Raw genomic sequence first — 15,486 nt, 5'->3', positions numbered from 1 at the left:
TCAGTGTAGCTTCAGTTTGTAAGTGATATTATGATTGCTGATGGTTTACGCTCACTGATAGGTTATCTTGCTTGTGTTCATCACAGCTATATCATATCATATCATATCATATCATATCAGATCTTAATGACCGCATAGTACCATATTATCCCAACATCACACCACCCTCTAAGACTACAGGATTATTTGTGGTTTCTAGAGGTTCTAGAGAGTCTCTGCAGTTTTAATATTAGACTCAAAACATTTGTTTCAACAAAGCTTATAGATGATAAGGAAAAGGCCTGGATAAGATGACTCTGATCCATCACTTATTCATGCTGCAATATGCTCAGACTGCTGTAAAACTTCAAGTAATACACTGTGGTGTACTGAGGACTTCTTCTCCAATCACGTCTTCCCTCCTCTAGTCTGTGTTTTTTCTTGTCTCTCTATGCTCTCTTTTCTTTTATCTTTCTTCCTTTATCTTTTCAATCCCCCACTACTGGTCATGGTGGATGGTTGAACCTCACTGAGCCTGGTTCTGCTGGAGGTTTCTTTCAGTTAAAAAGGAGTTTTTCTTTCCTACCATCGCAAAGTGCTTGTTCATATTAGGTTGTTCAATTGTTGGGGTTTATTTCTAGAATACTGTAAGGTCTTTACGTTACAGTACAAACTGCTTTGAAACAACTATCATATTGAATTGGTGCTAAATAAATAAACCTAAATTCCATTTAACAGCACTAAATATTCAGCTTTTAATTACATGAAAATTCTCCAATTGTCTCGTGGTCATGTCTTAAAGAAATGCACGGAAGAATATGTTACCTATAATTACAGATTGCAGAGCAAGTTAAGAACTCGAGGCATTTATTCTGAAATCTGTGAATGCCTCGGCGGAAATGCTAAAAATAATGTTATGAACTTACAAGTATGAGCGCATGCGCGGTGTGTGTTCTCACTTCAGGTTGGACGTGAATCGCAATTTTTTTTTTCTTTTTCTTTTTGAAAGTTAAATAAAAATAAACGTTTTATTTTAAGCACATTTTTGTTGTTTTTTATGAACCTTGGTGATTTAAGCTGCATAAATACAGTCAAAACAGTGAAATAAACAGCAGCAACTACATGCAATCAACCCCATGTGCCTTTTAAATGAGTAATGCCTTCGACAGTGCAGGACAATACCCAAACTAGTGGGCGTGGCACAATACAGGTGAGGGAAGAAGGTAATCTCAAACAGGAAGCCGTGACAGGTGAATGATCTTCTGGCCATAACAGAAAACAAGACCGTACAAAGAACAGTATCTGAAGGTATGAAACACAGGCATTATATATTTGTATCATTCACAAACGCGCAACTAATTAAGCTAACGTGAATTTGCAACAGGGACGAACTTTACAACAGGGAGGACGTTGCGAATGAGCAACTTGGAAGAACGCTCTGTTTTCTCATGTTGAGATAAGATATCATGAAACGGATAAAAATCATAATTCACAGACGTTTACAGTGCCTCAAGTTATCACCAGCTTTTGATAAGCTGCTTCATTAATGAAGAAACTTCTACCTCATCGAGACATTTTTTTAAGTTATCCCCCATGCTGCTTTATTGCTTGCAGTGCGTCGTGGATAAAAGCCAACTACCCACTTTGTTTATGACAGGCTGTAAAATAAACAAGATACAGGTCTATAATTGTATTATGTTGGCACAGGAAGATGCCAGAGAGGGGAAGACGCGATCAGAGTGGTGACGGCAAAAGCGGGGATAAGCGCTACACGCACAATCGAGACTACTCTGGGTATGACGCCGAGGAGAGGGGCACTGCAGGTGACAGGAGGGCCGGAGAAAACAGACAGAGGGATATGACAACTGCCTCTCACAGACATGAAGGAACCTCAAGACGGTAAATGTAGTTCTAAACATGGTCTGCATTCACTAAACCTTCATAAAGCCCGAAGATCATATTTAACTCTGCAATGTTTTGACCTAAAATTACATAAACCTGTAGCAAAATAAATTATTTAAAAACATTTTACTTTCCTTACAGGCCCAGAGAGACTTCAGGGGATCTCTCTGAGATGGAGTATTACGAACCACAACCGAAGCCAGCGCTTTACAATTTCAGATACATATTAACCAGCAGAGGCAAGTATATTTGGTTTTAATTTCTTCTGTGAAACATTACATGCAAGCTACAATTTTTTTGAAATATCCCTAAAATGCATTCAGGGATGTAAATTATATGATAACGAGAGGATAGTGCAAAAATTTGAAAATATAGCACAATAGTAAATTATTTTTAAATGCTGCATTGGAACAGTTAGTATTTATTTATTTATTCTGTTGTTTAATGTAATGTGAAAATAAGTTTCTTTAAACAATTATTTTAAGGCAAAAGTCAAAATCCCCAATTTGAAAATATCTTTTTCTTAAAAAGCCATAAATCTTTGTCTCCAGGTATCTGCCAGCTTGCAGAGGTGTTTGTGAACCTGCTTATCATAATCTGTGCCGGGGTGCCTTACAGCAACAATGGGGGTTACCGTGACCTGGCCAGCCTCGGTGGATTATACACTTATTACTACGGTGGTGCCAGTGCCTTCACTGGAGCCGATGCAAAGAGAGTGCAGGAGCTAGACCGGCTCTTCCATGAGCTTAAGCGGCCTCCGTACATCTTCACCATGGCGGCTGGTGGAATTTTAATGATCTACGCTTTTGCCATGCTGGGCCTGGGGATTTTCAGAGTCCCTTTCCGGTGTCCTCCTGTGCTGCTGGTTGAGGCTGTGCTGAGTTTCCTGATCGGTCTGGGGTACATCCCAGGAATTGCCATCTATTTTATCAAGCTGAAGGAAACCTATGACAACCCCATCTGTAAGGAGAGGGAGCAGATGTACAAGAGCAAAGGGCACCAAGGGTTTGATTGCAAGTATAATGGTGCAGACATTGCAGAGGGACTGTTTGGGGTCTTGGGGGTGGTTGTTTTCATCTTTGGTGCAGTGTTAGCTATCAGAGCTTTCAGGTCAGTGCGGGAGCTGAAAAAGCAAAGAACAAACCAGGATGATAATTTTTAAGCTGCCTTTCCTTTTTTTATTCACAAGTGAACAAAAGTAGGAGTGAGAAAAAAAAATCACTTTGACAAGACTTTTTTTTCTTGTCACTCTCATTAGGTGTTACTTGTATATAAGCTGTTTTATACATTTTTATGCCTTGATAGTGTTTTATACACACCTAATCTTTTTTATTCTTTATACCTGGAGGAGGGGGAGGAGGTGGAGGTGGTCAACAAGTACAAGTACCTCGGGCTGTGGGTGGACAATAAACTGGACTGGTCATGCAACACAGAGCACCTGTATAAAAAAGCCCAAAGCCGACTGTACTTCCTCAGGAGGCTGAGGTCTTTTAACATCTGCAGGAAGCTCCTGAGGATGTTTTACCAGTCGGTGGTTGCTGGAGTACTTTTCTATGCTGTGGTGTGCTGGGGGAGCAGCACAGCAAAGAAGGACTCATCCAGGCTGGAGAAACTGATCAGGAGGGCTAGCTCTGTGGTCGGCATGAAGCTGGACACTCTGGTGACAGTGGCAGAGAAAAGGACATTAAAGAAACTGATGGACATTATGAACAATGCTGGGCATCCTCTGCACACGGCCATAAACAATCAGAAGAGTCTGTTCAGTGACAGGTTGCTTCTCCCCAAGACAAGAACTAACAGACTTAAAAACTCCTTTGTCCCACACGCCATCAAACTGTTTAACTCCTCACTGGAGGGGAGAGGGAGGGGAAACAGGAGGACAAAGGAGGGGGGAACAACTAAGCTGTAGTGCCTCTTCACCTCACTGTACAATACCTTGTGCAATACTTTCTTGGGTTTCTGCTGCCTGAGGTATTCACTGAGCATGCCTGAGGTATTCACTGAGCAATATATATATATATATATATATATATATATATATATATATATATATATATATATATATATATATATATATATATATATATATATATATATATATATATATATATATATATATATATATACATACATATATATATATATATATATACATACATATATATATATATACCACTACGCTATCCAGCTGCTGGATAGCGTAGTGGTTAAACTACACGCCTTTGGAACAGAGGATCGCAAGTTCGATTCCTGCCTGGGGCGTCTGTATCCAGTAAGGGTCCTAAGGCTAGACCCCCTATGCTAAGCAAGCCTACCGCAGACATGAGCGAGACAGATAAATATGAAGGCATGCCGGCTCGGATCAACAAGGTCCGCGTCAGGTGTTGAGGAACCAGGGCACCCTGACGAAAAGTGGGCTACTGGAACAAGAAGGCATCGGTGGGCAAGAGACGAAAACAGGGCGTTGTTGGAATGCTACTACGCAAGTAACCCCGGCGGAAGGGGCTACATGAATAGGATGAGGGACCTATGGATTCTTCGATACCCAACATCCACAATGACGGCGAAACAACTAGTAGCTCAGTGTTCCAACATTCGAAAGAAGGGACTGCTCTCACAGCTAGAGATTGACGAGGTACAACACAAATGCTACGGCAAGGAGGAGTCAGGACGCCAGGTCAGGGGGGAGATATCATCACCCCCACCCGAGATTGGGTACATAGCCCCAAGTGCGATAGGAGAAGGATCATTGAGTGCGAGAGGAACTGACCTGAAAAATAGGATCATGGCCAAGCTTGAAACCTGGATCCCCCGTAGCCGGTTACCAAGATTACGTGAAGTACCCTCAGAAGGTCTGCTAGATGATGTTAATGCAGCACTACGGGCAATACCTACAACCACGATTACCGACACTAACAAGCTGATCTACAACACGGCAGCAGTGATCAGTGAGATGCTTGGCTACAAGTTGAACAGCCACAAGGGGCAGTACCCTCCATGGAGAAGGAGGCTAGAGGGCAAGATCAAAGTAGCACGGAGGGAGGTTAGCCAACTAACGGAGTTGCAGAAAGGTGCGACAAATAAGGTGCCTAAGAAATACAGCAAGCTATCCATACCTGAGGCCTTGGAAACTGCCAAGCAAAGACTCACAGCCTTGGCCAGCCGCTTGAGGAGGTACACCAGAGAGATAGAAGGCAGGAGAATAAACCAGCTGTTCTCCACAGAACCAGCAAAGGTGTACTCTCAGTGGCAAGGGAACAATAAGAGAACAGCACCACCAAGGCTGGAGACGGAGCAATACTGGAAGAGCATATGGGAGAAGGATGCAACCCATAACGGCAATGCTCAGTGGCTAGTGGATCTGAGGGCAGACCACAGCGACCTCCCTGAACAGGGTCCAGTAACCATCACAGTGGCAGATATCCAAGAAAGGGTCTCCAGTATGAAGAGTTGGACAGCACCAGGGCCCGACATGGTTCACGCCTACTGGCTGAAGAAGCTGACTGCACTCCACGAGCGTCTGGCAGCACAAATGAACCAGCTGCTAGTTAACGAGAGACACCCGGAATGGCTAACTGAAGGCCGGACGGTCCTGATCCCCAAGGACCCCAAGAAGGGACCGGTCCCCTCCAACTACCGACCAATAACCTGCCTCAGTACTACATGGAAGCTCCTGTCAGGCATCATATCGGCTAAGATGAACAGGCACATGGGTCAATACATGAGCGGGACACAGAAAGGAATTGGCAAGAATACCAGAGGTGCAAAACACCAGCTACTGGTAGACAGAACAATCAGCCGAGACTGCAAGACCAGACTGACCAACCTGTGCACTGCCTGGATTGATTACAAGAAGGCCTATGACTCAATGCCCCACAGCTGGATACTGGAATGCCTAGAATTGTACAAGATCAATGGGACGCTAAGAGCCTTCATCAGGAACTCAATGGGGATGTGGCGTACAACACTAGAGGCCAACTCCAAGCCCATAGCACAAGTCACCATCAAGTGCGGGATCTACCAAGGAGATGCTCTGTCCCCACTGCTGTTCTGCATAGGCCTGAACCCCCTCAGTGAGATCATTAACAAGACTGGCTACGGATACCGACTATGGAACGGAGCAGTTGTCAGCCACCTCCTGTACATGGATGACATCAAGCTGTATGCCAAGAGTGAACGAGACATCGATTCACTGATCCACACTACCAGGCTATACAGCAATGACATTGGAATGTCGTTCGGACTGGAGAAGTGTAGTCGGATGGTAACAAAGAGAGGGAAGGTAGTCAGAACTGAGGGGATTGAACTACCAGAAGGCAACATTGCAGACATAGAGGACAGTTACAAGTACCTGGGGATCCCGCAGGCAAATGGGAACCATGAAGAGGCCGCTAGAAAGGCTGCAACCACCAAGTACCTGCAGAGGGTCAGGCAAGTCCTGAGGAGTCAGCTGAATGGTAAGAACAAGATCCGGGCCATCAACACATACGCCCTGCCCGTGATCAGGTACCCTGCTGGGGTAATAGGCTGGCCAAAGGAGGAGATAGAAGCCACTGACATAAAGACAAGAAAGCTCCTTACCATGCATGGAGGGTTTCACCCCAAATCCAGCACCCTGAGGCTGTACGCTAAGCGGAAGGAAGGGGGCCGGGGACTGGTGAGTGTCAGCACCACAGTCCAGGATGAGACAACGAACATCCAAGAATACATTAGGAAGATGGCCCCAACTGACCGAGTGCTCAGTGAATACCTCAGGCAGCAGAAACCCAAGAAAGAGGAGGGAGACGAGGAACCATCATGGAAGGACAGGCCCCTGCACGGTATGTACCACCGGCAGATAGAGGAGGTGGCTGATATCCAGAAATCCTACCAGTGGCTGGACAAAGCTGGACTGAAAGACAGCACAGAGGCACTAATCATGGCAGCACAAGAACAAGCTCTGAGCACAAGATCCATAGAGGCTGGGGTCTATCACACAGGCAAGACCCCAGGTGCAGGCTGTGTAAAGATGCCCCAGAGACAATCCAGCACATAACAGCAGGGTGCAAGATGCTAGCAGGCAAGGCATACATGGAACGCCATAACCAAGTGGCCGGCATAGTGTACAGGAACATCTGTGCAGAGTATAACCTGGAAGTCCCGAGGTCAAAATGGGAGATGCCCCCAAGGGTGGTGGAGAATGACCGAGCTAAGATCCTGTGGGACTTCCAGATACAGACGGACAAAATGGTGGTGGCTAACCAACCGGACATAGTGGTGGTAGACAAACAGAAGAAGATGGCCGTAGTGATCGATGTAGCGGTTCCGAATGACAGCAATATCAGGAAGAAGGAACACGAGAAGCTGGAGAAATACCAAGGGCTCAGAGAAGAGCTCGAGAGGATGTGGAGGGTGAAGGTAACGGTGGTCCCCGTGGTAATCGGAGCACTAGGTGCGGTGACTCCCAAGCTAGGCGAGTGGCTCCAGCAGATCCCGGGAATAACATCGGAGATCTCTGTCCAGAAGAGCGCAGTCCTGGGAACAGCTAAGATACTGCGCAGGACCCTCAAGCTCCCAGGCCTCTGGTAGAGGACCCGAGCTTGAAAGGATAAACCGCCCGCAGGGGCGTGCTGGGTGTTTATATATATATATATATATATATAACAATTCTGTAACTGTAACTTCGGTCGTTGCTGTGCTTTTTGGAAATCGAATTTCCCAGAGGAACCCACCCGAGGGATTAATAAAGTTCTATCTTATCTTATCTTATCTTATCTGTTTACCACATCTTTCATATTTTCTATGATGTTGTAGTTATAATAAACTACCAAAATAGTATAATATTACATGGTCATCTGTCATTGCATTTATCTGTGAAAGAGATGGCTGAAACAGGCTGAACTGACTTCCTGAAAACAAATGTCTTTGACATTTTAAAAGGAAATGGAGTTGAGTGTCACATGGTTTCTTGTTATAGTTTTAAAGCTTTTCTGATGGCTTTGGGGTTTTTTTTTTCCCTTTTCTTTTAACTTAATGTGTTGATTTAAAACACACACACACACACATAAGTCTGAGAAAGACACACACTCTGTTCTTCTTATAGCACTCACAAGAGATATACTTATTTTTAATTAAAATTTATTCTCAGAATTTGTCAACCACTTTACCTGAGCTTAGGATAACTCATAACTCTGAGCTTCACCAACAGATGGGATCTACTGTGATTAGGAATTTACAAAGTTAAAACATTACATATAATTCCACAGCAGCGGTCACTGTTTCTTCTCATTTATTTTCTTGATCTGAGTATTGAACAGGACAACACATCAGCGATAACCGCATAACCTGCCCTTTTGGGCATGGATTAAGGGGTGAGATTACATATAAAAAATGCAAGGATGCTAATAATTCTAAGAATGTAAGAAATTTTAAAGTGATTTTGTTTTTTATTGGGTTGAAATAAACACCCTGAACTGGATACGTGGAAGACGATGGATGGATGGGTTGATATAACCGTTAATAATGATAAGTAAAGTTGACACTGGACAAAAACAAAAAAATTCACAGTAAAAAGTTTTATTGCTACTTGGCTTAAAGTTAAAAACAAAACAAAAACCAGCCTGTCTGCTGAAAACTAATGATAGCAGCATTTAAAATAAAATAACCACCTTCCACTCTCAGTGTTCAAGAACATACAATTCTTTCTGACAAACCACAAAAGTGCCCATTGTTAGTTCTTTTCCTAAATAATTAATCTTCTTAATGATTCTTAAAAAAAAACTAAATTTGTAGCAGTAATCTGCATGCTCGAATAAAAACCTAAAAATATCGGATATGCTCCCTTTTGTACAAATAAATCACATTTTGTATGTATTCTATGTTTTTTTCCCTGTAGCCTTATATTTAGAGCATGCTTTCAACAATAAATACAGTTATAGTACCATCAATAGTACCATAATGGGTGACAGATTTCTTTATAAGCCCAATGACTTTAAATTCTGTAGCAAAAAAGGGAAATATTAATTTGCATGAAAAAAAAAGTACAAAAATAAACATCACTTTCTTGGCATTCAGGAAAAGAAATATTCAAGCATTTCTTGAAAACAATATGCATAAAGGAATAGTGAGATTAAACAATGGCTACTTTGGTCACATTTTAAACAAATGGAGCATCTCTGATCGGTTTCATTCACCATATTCACACAGAATTACAGTCGATCCATTGTTTCACACAGACATGCATACACTTACAGCACGTGTGCGCTAAAGCTTTTATCTACACACAAACACAGACATTTTGCAACACAGATGCACAGGGAGCTTGTTATGATGTGCAAAGAGAAATTATACCGAATAGTTAACAAAAGAAGAAGGTTAAAATAAAAACACTGAAATTGCAGCCTAACAAATGCACTTACCCTCTACTTTGTGTACAAATGCATTTAACTGCATGAGTATTGAGCTCGCGAGCCCCTTCCACTAAAGAATTAAAGGGAATATTTTAAGCCAATGCAATGTACCCCTCCATCTTCCCTCTGTGCATACAATCTGCTTATGTACATGCACACTGATTACCGATGGATCATTATCCAAATGTACTTCTATTTTGTGAGTATATTATACCGGACAGAGGGTGAATACATGGTATCAACCAAAAGACAGACTGAACGCATGAATGTACAACAACGGTACAAATGTTATAAAGCAAAAGGAGCCAGTTAGTTTAAAGAGCACTAAATATAGCAATGCAGTACAGTCCCAGCCTGACATGGCAGCTGGGGGCAAACTCATAAAACCACACTGCCAAAGTGCCAAAGGGACATAAAAAAAAGCAACACAATGCAAATTACAAACACAACCTCCACAAACATTATACACACACACCAGCCAATATTCATTATCAGACATATTGAAACATGAGTCGTATAGTTAAAGGTGATGGGAAATTGACGCTCTGATATACAGGTATATATGTACACTTTGCATATTTTACAAGGGATTTTACCACTGTGGGATATGAAACCTTATAGAAAGTTCAGTTTCTCCTCTCCAGACTTCATTAACATTTCAGATATGTATCAGTAACATTCACAATCATAGGCTAGCTTAGCTCTCCACGTGGCATTTACACCTGCAGTGCCCGTCAGTGTTCCACTGCCAGTAATCCAGATGTGTGGCACTATGTGTGGGCTCCAATTGTGGAGGTCTAGGCACAGACAGAACCACAGAGTCCAATGTGTTTGGCATGTCAGACCCAGCAAGGACTGATCAATAAAGTGACAGGAATAAAATGATTATCTTTATCACAAAACTGGATTTGCTATTTGTAATTTTAGATATTTAAAAAAAAAAGCATTTGGGAGTTAAAATTAGTTCTTGAATTCTGAAAAAGCAGAATACGGACAGTACCGATGCATCTAAATATGATCTCAGACTCCTACATGTGGATAATAACTGTATGTCCTGATTTTCATTAACTTATATTTACACAGAGTAAAAGCAATGCAGGAAGATAGTGTTAGTTTATGTAGTTTTGTGGTGTTAATTTAAAATATTTAAATATAAGTTAAGATAGTAACAAAACTCTAAGTGGTGACAAACAAAAATACTTTGAATGAAAAAAATATCTTTGTGATGTTAATAAGACTTAAAAATATTGTAAATTAACTTTATTGTCAGTGTCGTCATAGACAAAAGATGATGCACTTGGCTGAGGGAAGCCACAATAACCTTAGAACACTATGCTAAAAAAAAAATTATATAATAAAATTAAATATACATAACTCTGGATATTACTATTATATTCTATGTACAAGGTGCTTTTGACAGTGTATATTCTTTTCAGGAGATAAAACAAGGAGGAATTCATACCCACACAGCATTTAAGGCATCATCACTGACTTCTCACTCGTTCACATGGAGCCAAAGACCTCATTCACAGACAGAACATCAACGGAAAGAAACAAAAAGCTCCTCGCTTCAAAATACTGAGTAGTGTTACATTAAGGCTAAAAGAGAACACTGAAAGGTCTGAATGTACAACGGCTGTGTAGTTCCTTCCAACATGTAGTGGCAACCAGAAAAAATAAAAATCTATTGTAGTAATCACTGACAAGAGCAATTACCCAACTTTGGCCTTCTCTTAGCCACAGCAGCTCTGCAGAGTTGCTTCCTCTTTTGGCACAATGCGGGGAGGTTCAGGACTGGACAATGTGAGGTTTCCAAGGCTGCAGAACATATAACTGACAGTTTAAACAATAATGTATTTTTTCTGTCATATATATGACAATAGAGTTGACTATATATTTAAAAAACATGAATGATGTGCACTGCTGAAGCATTGAGTTAGACCCCCTTTTGCATTCAGAACTGCCTTAATTCTTCATAGCATAGACTCAGCAAGGTGCTTGAAACATTCCTCAGAGATCTTGCTCCACGTTAGCATGATAGCATCATACAGTAGCTGCAGATTTGTCAAGCGCACATGATGTGAACCTCCTGTTCACCACATCCCAAAGCTGCTCCATTAGATTGAGATCTGGTGACTGTGGAGGCCATTTGAGTAAAGTAACTCATTGACATGTTCAAGAAACCAGTTTGAAGGAATTGACGTTATCTTTCTGAAAGCAGCCATCAGAAGATTCGTACAATGTACTCATAAAGGGTTGGACATGGTCAGCAACAAGACTCAGGTAGACTGTGGTGTTTAAACAAATCTCCATGGGTATTAACTATGAAGAAATAATACCTCCCACACCCTTACACCACCAGCAGTAGACTTAACTGTTTATGCGAGGTAGGATGAACCCATCCTTTCATGCCATTTACATCAAATTCTGACACTCCCACTTGAATGTTGCCACAGAAATCAAGACTCATCAAACAAGGCAACGTTTTCCCTTCTTTTGTTGTGCATGTTTGGGGAGCTAACACAACTTGTTCTTAGCTCACAGTAATGTCACCCAAGGTGGATCTTCTTAAAGGTTCAATGTGTCATGCAGTCAGAGGTGCTCTTCTTCATATGTTGGTTGTAATCTGTGGTTATTTGGGGTACTGCTGTTTACCTATAAGCTCAAAGAAGTCTGCCCATTCTCGCCTAACCTCTGACATCAACAAGGAATTTTTCCACAGAGAACTGCCACTCACTGGATATTTTCTCTTTTTCAGACCATTCTCTATAAACTTTAAAGGTGGCTGTCTGGGAAAATCTCAAATCAGCAGTTTCTGGAATATTCGTACCATCCCGTCTGGCACCAACAGCAACACTGCATTTAAAGTCACTGAAATGACCTTTCTTCCCCGATTCTGATGCTCGCTTTAAACTTAAGCAGGTCGTCTTGATGAGGTCTACACATCTAAATGCTTTGAGTTGCTGCCATGTGATTGGCTAGTTAGATATTTTTGTTAATGAACAGCTGAATAGGTGTACCTAACAAAGTGTCCAGTGGTTGTACTTATTCTTAATGGAAGGGACTGAAATAGTGCATTCTTATTTGGGCACCTTTTACTGCTGCGACACTCATAATATTTGTACATTAACTGTGTGTAGCCGCAACTAAAGTAGCCATATGATTACAAAGGCGTGTGGACATAAATGTGCCCAAGTAAAAAGCTACATCAAGCTCTTCCTTTTGTGATATGTCATCAATACACAGGCAGCAAATCTCAATGTTTTTATGTTTTTAGTAAAACATACAGGTGCTGTAACTTGTTCCTTCACCAAGTCAATTTATTCTACCGAGAAAGCTAATTAAATGATATGCCAATGCTTTTAATGTAGTTTTTCAGATAACACAGTGATAAGGCAGTCCTTCCTGCATTTTGTTTTTGTCAGTTGCACACATATCTATGGTGTATAATAGATGACTGAAAAAAATGCAAGAGAATAGGGTTTCAGTTCTCTTAAGGGTCTAAACACCACACGCCAAACCTCACCTGGATGTATGTGTAGTGCATTATAGAGGTAAGATTTAAAACATTTTGCAAAGTAAAAACATCAATAATGAAATCTGCCTCAAGGGACAGGATGGACTGATGGTGTCAAATTTTAAAAAGCAGAAGCAGAAGCAGCCTCCAAAATTCAGATATACTAAAATGTAAGTACCAGAGGGGATATTTTCACACATGCAGTACAAATCCTGATTTTATATCTCTTGGCCTTACAATATGTAATACTTCAGTTTTGTGTCTTAGCTCATTTGTCCAGTCCACTATCCAGTGACCATAAAACTGACTAAATTCAAATGAATCTTTTATCTTCCTATGAATGTTTTAAGGAGCTCATTCTATAATGCATTGTCACAGAATATACTGCAGTAACAGTTGTTAACCTCTACTAATTGCCTCTTGCTTTAGAACTAAATGACTTTGATATTGCATTGCTCTACATAGAAAAAATATTCAGTCTTAATGTCAGCAGTGTAAGCACATCACATCGGCCACCCGCTAGATGTGAGTTTGTACTTTACTATGTAGGAGTGATAGACAATTCTTTATATATGGTGTGGAAATGCTAACGATAAAAAACAGACACAATGAAAATGCAGTTGTGTTGTTTTCAGATCTGTGTGTATTATAAGCATTTAGACTCTCTGATTTCCTTCGTAAGCCACAGGTGGAGGAGGAGGAGGAGAGCCGAAGCTGTGCCAGTCCCGGTCTCTTAGAGACACTATCCATCCTGCAAATTCAACTATCAAACTCACGTCTCTGAAACACAGCCAGGATGTAGGGAGCTCTAGGCTGTGTCTTCTGTAGTAGGCACTTTTTCATGTTTCCGTCATAGTACTTCCCTCCAGGATCTGAGAGACAACGGAGCTCCTGGAGAAAAGATCTGACATGATCTCTTGCACACCCTCCAGATTGCTTTGCTTTCCAAGTAAAGGGAAATGCTGCTGACGAGTTCAAACACTCGAGGTATCCAATTTCAGGTCAGGCTTGTTCTTTGTCTAATACAGCCAGCTTTCTGTTTCACAATGTTCTGTTACAAACTGAAATCTTTTTTTTTTTTGCTTTTGTTCTCTCAGATACTCAGACCGTACACTTTTTTTGACCTCACGTTAAAAGGCATTATTTAGTGACCATTAAGATGCCACAGGTTTGTCTCGTTCTCACAAAGTATCTGAATTGGCAACTTTCACTGGACTTTCCCTCGTGTATGAGAAAACTCTTCTGTCCCAGAATGGCACAATCACAGAAATCCTCCCCCTTAGAGGGCGGTATCATAAACCTCCTGTTGTAGGATAGGAGTCGGGCCTGGACCTGGAACCAGGCTGGATGGAAATGCTGGGGGGTGTGGATGATCCCACACCGGATCTTTTAAGGAGGAGGGTGTGGTTGGTGCAGAGGGGCCTGAGACTAGAGGGCTCTGGCCTCGTAGCTGCTCCCTGACTTCCTGCTCCAGACTAGGAGGCACAATCAGCTGGTCCTCTGGGTCCTGCTGTGCTGGAGCTGTGAAATAGCCAGACTTTTTCTTGGGAGCCTCTAGGGCAACCTCAATTAGGTTGTGACTGTCTTCAGGGGCTACCACAGAACCATTGGACAACTTCTTCCCAAACAGGCTGGATGTGGAGGGAGATTTCTTAAGGTCAGCAATCTCTCTCCCACATACAGCAAGCAAGCAGCCGTTTGTAGCAGAAACCACCACGCTGTTCTGTCTGCGCATTTTACCACCGGGATGGTCAAAGCCTCGTTTTTCAAAGTCCAAGTCTTTGGAGCTCTCATGGGGCCCCGACCGCAGCTGAAAAGCACAACAGTGAATGTCTACTTCCACTTCTAATTTGCTGCCATTGGAGATGACACCCTCGAGTGGAGCTTCATCATCACTGTCCAAGCCATTGTCCGACTGGTTACTTGAGAATGTGGTGCTGGACGGCTGCTGCTGGAATAGACCTGGGTGGGGTCCGGTCCCACCTGAGCCTGGCACCATGATGCCGCACAGTGTGGTAGCGGGGTGTAGGCTACAGCGTCTCTCTGGGCGGGTCACAGTGCCAGAGGACGGGTGTTCATCTGAAGCGGTGGACCCCGCTTCGCTGCCGATCTCTGAAGCTGATGTCTCACTGCTGAACTCAGTGACAATGCCACTGCTGGAGGAGAGGTTGGTGGCTGGGTCGCTAGGGCCCGGGATCACAGGCGCAGGAACAGGAGCAGGAGCAGGGCCCCGTGGCTCGGTGGTGGTGACCGGCGGCTCACATGTGCAGCTGTCCTCACCAATGTGCAGGGACACCACGACAGCGCCGATGTTGTCCTTGCAACCGTAACTTTGGGCAAGTGAACACAACTTCTTAGCAGCAGCACGGGGATCCCGGACAGCCTGCACGGTGCAAACAGCCTCCTGGTAGGAAACTCGCTCAAACAGGGCTCGATTCCCCAGGATCAAGAACTCATCCTGGGAACAAAGCGGCTCAGTGTGCACCCAGGGCTTTGGAAGCACCCAGGGAGACAGATAAGAGCAGCCCAACAGGCGAGAGCAGCATGTCACTCCACTCACTTTGTTATCCTACAAAACAGAAGCGCCATTAGAACTGCAGCAGAGCGTATAGCCTCATAATGTTTACACAGTGGAATATGACAGAGCATATTAACACTAGATTAGAGGCTATGTGCAATTGCTCCCATTTAACAGCTGAA

The 15,486-nt window shown here is 42.6% G+C and overlaps 2 protein-coding genes across 3 annotated transcripts in view; one reads left to right on the top strand and one right to left on the bottom strand.

The window, feature by feature from the left end:
- The first annotated feature begins 1,123 nt into the window (after positions 1 to 1,123).
- marveld3 (MARVEL domain containing 3) lies at positions 1,124 to 3,220 on the top strand. 2 transcript variants are annotated; one of them, XM_085411156.1, is made up of 4 exons: positions 1,124 to 1,287; positions 1,691 to 1,878; positions 2,023 to 2,120; positions 2,433 to 3,220. In XM_085411156.1, the coding sequence occupies exons 2-4, from the start codon at positions 1,691 to 1,693 to the stop codon at positions 3,041 to 3,043; spliced, it is 897 nt and encodes a 298-aa protein (XP_085267282.1). In that variant the 5' UTR covers positions 1,124 to 1,287; the 3' UTR covers positions 3,044 to 3,220. The 2 variants fall into 2 exon arrangements, with proteins under 2 accessions (XP_085267282.1, XP_085267275.1); XM_085411149.1 differs by having other exon boundaries at positions 1,128 to 1,287; positions 1,687 to 1,878.
- Positions 3,221 to 8,588: 5,368 nt separating this feature from the next.
- Positions 8,589 to 15,486, bottom strand: part of phlpp2 (PH domain and leucine rich repeat protein phosphatase 2) — a 39,569-nt gene continuing 32,671 nt past the window's right edge. Inside the window, exon 19 of the mRNA XM_085401915.1 lies at positions 8,589 to 15,355. Coding sequence (XP_085258041.1) covers positions 14,066 to 15,355 — 1,290 coding nt within the window. The 3' untranslated portion in view covers positions 8,589 to 14,065. The remainder of the gene's footprint in view (positions 15,356 to 15,486) is intronic.

The sequence above is a fragment of the Rhamphochromis longiceps genome, linkage group LG1 (assembly GCF_057381845.1).
Source record: "Rhamphochromis longiceps isolate RC_006_pf linkage group LG1, R_longiceps_female_GT1.1, whole genome shotgun sequence".
Lineage (NCBI taxonomy): Eukaryota > Metazoa > Chordata > Actinopteri > Cichliformes > Cichlidae > Rhamphochromis > Rhamphochromis longiceps.
The sequence above is the reverse complement of the archived record's forward strand: the minus strand, read 5'-3'. Positions and strand labels throughout refer to the sequence as shown.